Source organism: Quercus lobata, chromosome 12 (genome assembly GCF_001633185.2).
Source record: "Quercus lobata isolate SW786 chromosome 12, ValleyOak3.0 Primary Assembly, whole genome shotgun sequence".
NCBI classification, from domain to species: domain Eukaryota; kingdom Viridiplantae; phylum Streptophyta; class Magnoliopsida; order Fagales; family Fagaceae; genus Quercus; species Quercus lobata.
Window position 1 is genome coordinate 41,955,963 of NC_044915.1, and position 7,747 is coordinate 41,963,709.

Here is a 7,747-nt window from a genome sequence, read left to right on the forward strand (position 1 = left end):
TTACTTTTTTTCGTATTTCCTTAATTTCAGCCATCCTTCACCGTGGCAGTACTGAATATTAGGTTACGGCTGTAACCATCTTCGGAGGAGTGAAAAATTTCATCAAACTGAGGTCGTGATTCTCAGTAGTATATCCTGTGGTTTTCTATGATGGGGTTTAACTGGTTCTCTCATATTTGGTGTCGGACACGGATTCTCAGACCTTCTATTCGCTATATTTGGTTATTCTGGTCTGGCAGGATTGTCCTTGTTGGACACTACATTTTTTTTTTTTTTTGGTTGGAACTGATGTACATAACGTAACAACGTTGGCATTTCTACAGTTATTGCATGCCTTAAAGCATGAACTATGCACAATTGATGATCCCGTGAATGCTTTCTCATTTAAGTTGTTAATGTTCCCTCTTTAGTCTTTCTCTTTTTCAAGGCAAGGCTCTAATTGATTGAAAAACAGTAGGTTGAATGAAATGTCACTCTTACAAAGACACAATATTGTAGTTTTTATTTTTATTTTTTTATTTATTCTGTCTATATATTTGATAGCACAAGATAGGATTTAAAAGATTCTCAAAAAAAAAAAAAAAAAAAAAAAGATAGGATTTAGAAGTTGGAACTTCGAACAGATATAGATTATAGAAATTCAAAAATACTAATAAGGAAATTAAAAATAAATAGAGAATGATAAGGCGAGTCCAATATCAATTACTATATCTTAATACAATCATAACTGTGTGCACTTGATTTTTTTAATGTTGATTTTCTTTTGCTTTTAATGTTAATTAGTATGGATTTTTTTTTTTCTTGAATAAGAGATATTTATTAGCACTAAAAGAATATTTGGTTCTTTGCTGTCTAGATCCACAAAACATGTGGTATCACTACCAAGTTCCCGGCATGGAATAATTATCCACCTTTTCTTTTCTCTTATTTCTTTCTCTTTTCCTTCTTCGTTTCTTTTTCTTCTTTTTCTTTTTTTCCCTGTGGCAACATCATAGGGCTCTGTTGATACTTGATAGTATAAAAATTGATAGAAATTTGAAATTTCAGGTATCGTGAGCTCCACAAACATACCTTTTGCGTTAATTAGAAGTATATTCTCCAGGGATGTGTAGTCCTTCAACTGCTCTTGAAAATTTCGAAATTACCGATCCTTTGGAAAAAAATATCAATTTCGAAAAACACTTATACAAAAAAATCAGGTCCCGGCAGTGGTCTGACGTTGTCGACATATATCGGGAAAATTTTGATCGGGCTCACAAGGTGATAGCGATGTTAAGGGAAACAGCCTTGCATGTAGCTATCGCCCACGGCTCAGAAGATATTGTTGAGGAACTTTTAAAAATAATTCATGCTAACAAAAAAGAGTTCGAGAATGCTCTAAAATATAAAAACGATCAAGGGAATACCCCTTTGCATGTGGCAGCATCAACAGGGAGTCTGAGGACGTGTATCTGCATTGCTGAAGCTGAGCCATCAATGGGGAATGAACTTAACAAGGAGGGTAAGAGCCCTCTCTTCTTGGCTGCTCTGCTTGGTAGAACAGAAATTTTCTTTCACCTCCATTCCATCTGTGAAAGCCACCTAGGCACATCCTACTATAGAAAAGAAGATGGTGAGACAATTCTACACTGTGCCATCAAAAGGGAGTATTGGGGTGAGCATTTTAATTTGTTGAAATTCACTTCATGCCTATCAGATAATTTAATTTAATAAATTATTGTTTAAACCAATAGTTTCTACATGTTTGAATACTGGTTATTGAATACTTGCTAAACCATATTTTAAACATTGTGGTTGACAGATTTGGCATATCGGATACTTCTCTTACACGGAGAACTTGCGATTTGTGTGGATGAGAATGGAATATTGCCGATCCATCTCTTAGCAGAGAAGCCTTCTGCCTTCCGAAGTGGTTGTCACCTTGGATGGTGGAGCAAGATCGTTTATTATTGTAAGTGTTACTAAATTGTCAAGCTGCTTATAAAGAGTAACGCTAGGCCACAATTTTTACCCCAATTTATCCATATAGTGAGTTGTGAGTGATAGAGTAATAAACTCATGTATTTTCTATTTTTATTTCATCACTCACAACTTACCATATAAACAAATTGTGATAAAAAATATGGCAAAAATTGTAATCCTAACATAATTCGCATATAAAAATAAAGAAATTGATAAAGAGAATGCTCTTAGTTGTTGAAATCCAAGTTGTTCAATACATTCCACGAGAGATTGTTAGGTGCAACTGGCACGCCTAATAATTTGTCTACATTAATGTACGTCTTACATTTGTTAAAATATACGCCTACACATCATTTTCTTCAAAGGATGCCTTCGACTTTTTTATGTCATACAGCATTAAATGTCATTATCCTCCGTTGTTTTTTCACAGGGACACCAGTTGATGTGCCTAAAAAAATCGATACAAGTCTTAAAAGGCGTGAACACAAATTTCCGGAGAACTACCAAACATGCTTCAGCTTCATTCAATTGCTGTGGAGGTGGACCATAATTCCAGTTGGTAAGTGAAATAAAATTTTACATTAAGAATAACTAATTAAAGTCACTTAAAATATCTGGTCAAAAAAAAAAAAAATGTTCACTTTAAACAAATAATCGAACATGAAATTATGGCAAGTCAAGGCAACCGAAGTTTCTTCATGACAATTGGAAGGAATAAATTGTTTTTTTTATTATTATTTTAGTAGGAATGAATAAGTGGATAATATAATATAACTAGTTTAAGTTTATAAACTTAAGTTTTTTAAGGTTAAATAGCGTCTGTGTATGTTATATTAGTTAGTTTCTCATTTGGAGTCTCCTAGTTTTCTACGCAACAAAAACTTTGACACATGCACAAAATCCAAAACCAATGGAAAGCCTCTCTTTTTTCTAAATTTAATTATGTGTGCATTTCGTCACATAACATTGCGAAGCTAGTTTCCTAATTTCTTTCCTAATCTCTAGTGGTTATTATAGGAAAAGTATGTGACAAAGGCAAAAAAGCAGATGAAGAGAATCCTGAAAGATCGAATGTTACTCTCAAATTGAGACATGAAGGTGAGGTGTGCAATTGTAACAAGTGTGTTCTAATTGCTAAAGAATCTTGCATCGGTTGGATTCAAGATCCACTAAAGGATTATGTCCAAGTTGGTCCTCTCCGCCTATTAATTTTTTGGGTTGGATACTTTAATGCCCTTCTAATATTGCGTATGCTAAATCTTACATATCCAATTTACCTTTATGCCCATAAAATTCTATTCTTTTTTTTAAAAATAAGTTCTTAACTTATTTGTTTATTTATATTTTTTAAAGCCTATCTATTTTTAGGTACAACTTCAACAAAAACTATATCCAAAGGCAGGCTAAATCTACTAATGAATCTTACTATTTGCACATTATAATAATCTAATTTCATTCTTTGAAGGATCCCAAAGTGAAGATCAGAAGCATTATTCATTTTGGAAATATTGCTGCGCCCCCTTTATGATTATCACATTTGTTTGCAGAGGAATAGAGCGCATTCTTGGATTTGGTATACCATCATTTTCACCTTCTAGCCTTGCCTTATTTTCTGTATCTCCATTTGTAAATAGGAAAATCATAATGGGAAATATTTGTTATGAGTAGTGCTTATTACACACTATTTGTTGCACACACATTTACCACACATAAAAATTGCATTGAAAACAAAACTTGAAGTCACGATTTCCACATAGATGTGTGTCCACATGAAGTGAGCATAATAAAGATATTATTTAGTTAGTGTGTAATGTGTCAGTTTCTTATTAAAATAAAAAGATATTATTTTTTTAAAAAAAATATTGAAAGTAAGCCAAACTCATTAAATGCAATTATATGTTTGAATTTAATTAGAGATCTAATATATGCATTAAGTAACTATGTCTAAGTTTTAACCTTCGTAAAACTAGTATTATAATTAGCCTTTTTTATATTAATACTAAATTTTTTCTTTTTTGAGAAGATTGTTGATACTAAATAGATTGTACTAGTTTGCATAAAAAAAATTTGCACTTTGGCCCCTGAATTAAAATCTTTGTTCCATCCCTGTGTTCATGTAACTATATTTACATTAATTTATTTGGTTGCTCATAATATATATTATGTTATGTGGTTCTGAGAATCAGGGGAAATAAAGAAGATAAAAGAGACGCACAGATTGTCCAATAAGATCATGAAACTTTGTATCAGACATATAAGCGTAGAGCACTACTTCGACGGAGGGAGGGACCCTTGGCTAACTAGATATGATGAAGATGAAGACTTAAGTTTTATTAATTCTTCCCATCAAAAAAAAAGTTTTATTAATTCCGATAGTGATGTTTCGAAGGATCATAAACAGCCACAGGTAGACAAAGAGACACCCATACTGTCTGCAGCAAAAAATGGAATCATAGAAATGGTTGAGCGAATACTACGCAGGTTTCCAATGGCTATCCATGACGAAACGAGCGAAGGAAAAAATATAGTAATGCTGGCAGCCGAGTACAGACAAACACAAGTATATGAGCTATTCTGCAAGAGACATTTACGGATAGAGAGTATGTTTCATAAACTGGATAACCGCGGGAATAGCGCATTACACCTTGCAGCCAAACAAATAGAGCTGAAGACGGGCCTAATTCCTGGGGCTGCATTGCAAATGCAATGGGAGATCAAGTGGTATGAGGTATGAACCAAAGTGCACCCTTCTTTTGTTTATTTTTTTTGATAAATAAGTAATACTATTATTAATTCATGTTTACAACTAATCTTAAGTAGGATATATATAGAAACTAGTAATTAGGATTAGCCTTAATTGGACATTACACTAAATTGAGTCTCTTGAGCCATTAAATCATATAACAAAAGTTGACTCCTAAAAACCGTGGTTAGATGAAGTAACAAACTTCCTCTCAAAAAAAAAAAAAAGATGAAGTAACAAACCTTTCTATGTACCAAGTGCTTACATTCTCATTATTTTTTTTTCTCAATAATTTACTTTACATAAAACTTTATTATTTGAGTTTTATACATACATAATAATTTTGATTAAATTATTGATAGTTGAGTTTAATCTAAAATAAACAATTGAAACATTATCAGCAAAAAAAATTATTAAAGCCTGTGCCAAGTGTCTTAATATGTGTATGTATTACATGAATAGTTTACACAAAATAATTTAAATGAATTTAAATTTTTTTGAATGTTGCAAAACTTACCAAGTGGCTCACTAATTGTTAATACAATTTTAACAATTTCGAGTAAAGTCGTGTGTAACACATGGGTATATCCTAGTAATAGTAAAGATTATAATTATTATTTTTAATAATTCCCCTCGATCATTGTCAAGATAGAAGCTAGATGATACCTTAAGTTTGAAATAAAAGCTTAGGAAGATCCCTTCAATGATGCCTTGAAAGTGACTAGATTGGATGGATGATAGATTTTTTTTTGAGAATCGATGGATTTGACACAATATGATTTAAATTTATAAGCAGATTGGCAAAATTCACATATACAAGACTCAAATCAGTCAATTTGAGTATTTTTAAGTCTTATATAAGAAACAGCCCAAAATCAAAATTTATGCACACAAAAAAGCAAAACAAAACAAAAAGCAATGCATAATAGACTCGATTGAAAAAGTCAACCAATCAAAGTCAATGATCAAAATTCAACAATCAGTAGGCTAGTCAATAGTCAAAAAGAGTCAAATGTTAGTGGTATTAAATCCAAGTTAAAATTAGTTGAAGAATTCAGGTCATTTAAAAACAAAACTTATTGACATGGCTAGTGTCATATATCACGAACATCGTTGGTACGTGCTTAGGGCTAATGAGAAATTACTAAATTGTAACACATGGTATTGTATTCAAATCTCTTGCAGCATTAAACATTAGCCTGGAAAAAACTTGAGCAATAATGCAACTTTAGGAGCCAATTGATAACCTTTCCTGGTCATTGAGTCATTCTCCCTTCTAGGATTGTTCCAAAAATTTGGTTGTATTAGGACTTGGCTTTAAATATAAAGTTTCTAAGTCTAATGTTCAAAATTCAATTACTCACACCTTAGATACAATGAAATAATTAACCATTATACATATATATATATATATATATATATATATATTAACGTGTAGCGATCAAATGATATATGGACAATCGTAAGCACATTTAAATCAAACATAAATCTTTTATTTAAGTTGGCAATAAGCAACAATTACAAAGTCATTATAGGCGTCTTTTATGAACCGCTTCATGGCTGTTACAAGCACCTTTATGAGCTGATTAATGGCCATTACTAAGTCATTAACCTTTCAACTCAGGCACAACACTAGGAGAAACCAACCACCATACTTTTTATCATTCCTTTTAATATTAGTCACATCATTTCAAAGCTAGAAATGTAGATTAGAATCGTGGGAGAACTATGTCGGACTTGAATTCATAACCTTGTTAATTAATGATCCTATGGTCGAGAAAAAAGTTTTTGGATTCGAACCTTGAATCCATGCAACAACAGCTAGGAAGGTGTTTCAAATTTTGGTGGGCTACCCCACTATTATATACAATAGCCCGAGAAAAAAAAAATTAAAAATTCCATTTTTTTTAATTTTATAAATTTCTTGATTAAATTCCAAATTCTTAATAGCCATTATTCTTTTGTTATTGTTGTTGTCATTGTTTCCTTTGGTCTTAATGAATACAGCACATAATGAAGTCCATGCCACGAGGCTTCCTTCATCTCCCCAACAAAGATGGCAAAACTCCAGGGGACGTTTTCATGGATACGCATAAACTTCTTGTCGAAGAGGGTGGGAAGTGGCTAAGTGACACATCGAATGCATGCTCAATTGTAGCAGGTCTCTTTGTCACTGTTGCCTTTAACATGTCAACCACCGTCCCTGGTGAGCTGGATGAAAAAGGCAATCCCCGCCTCGAAAAACAACTGGCATTTAATATTTTCGCCATCTCATCCTATATATCCTTCTATTCTTCACTGTTAGCGATGATCATGTTCCTTGCAATCCTCACTTCCGGGAACAAAGAAAGCAGTTTTCGTAGCACCCTACCAATGAAGCTTTTGTTCGCTTTAACAGCATTCTATGTGTCTATAGCATCTACCGCGATATGTTTTTCTGCAGCACACTTCTTCATTCTAAGACAAAATCTGAAATCTGCAGCTTTTCCAGCATATTCATGGGCAGTGCTGCTGCTAATATGCTTTGCTATATCAGGGTTTCCACTATACTTTCATTTGACATGGGCTATCTTCAAAAGAGTGCCACATCATCACCAAATGATAACTCCAGCTGGTTTTCATATTAAACATTAAGTAAAAATTAATGTTCCTTCCTATCTTATTCAAGACCTAGTACTGATGAGTCAGATTTAATATCGATAAAGTCATTTATTTATTTCCTATGATAATCAACTTGTACCGTGTGTGTGATCTATTGAATTAAGTTTCTTCTTAATTAATACTGGTGAGATGTTCTGCAACTGCCAAAGGAGATAAAGTAGAACCATTTTGCTTTTACCTTGCTGATTTCAATCTCATCATCCTCTTTTAGATTTGGAAATCCATGGAGGCGACATTAACATACTGTGGAACAAGGGTTAGGATTCTGTTTGGCTTAGTCGAAAGAAAGGAGAAGAGAATTGTGGGGCTTGATGAGAATAAAGGGCAGCTTTCATTCTGAAGCAAGTTAAAACCAAAGTTATGAATACCATTTTGGATTTG

The 7,747-nt window shown here is 32.9% G+C and overlaps 1 protein-coding gene across 1 annotated transcript; it reads left to right on the forward strand.

The window, feature by feature from the left end:
* The first annotated feature begins 1,269 nt into the window (after positions 1–1,269).
* Positions 1,270–7,339, forward strand: LOC115970678 (serine/threonine-protein phosphatase 6 regulatory ankyrin repeat subunit B-like). The gene is made up of 6 exons (XM_031090270.1): positions 1,270–1,654; positions 1,802–1,951; positions 2,393–2,521; positions 2,980–3,065; positions 4,364–4,690; positions 6,713–7,339. Exons 1-6 carry the CDS (start codon positions 1,270–1,272, stop codon positions 7,337–7,339), a joined length of 1,704 nt encoding a protein of 567 aa, XP_030946130.1.
* The last annotated feature ends 408 nt before the right edge of the window (positions 7,340–7,747 follow it).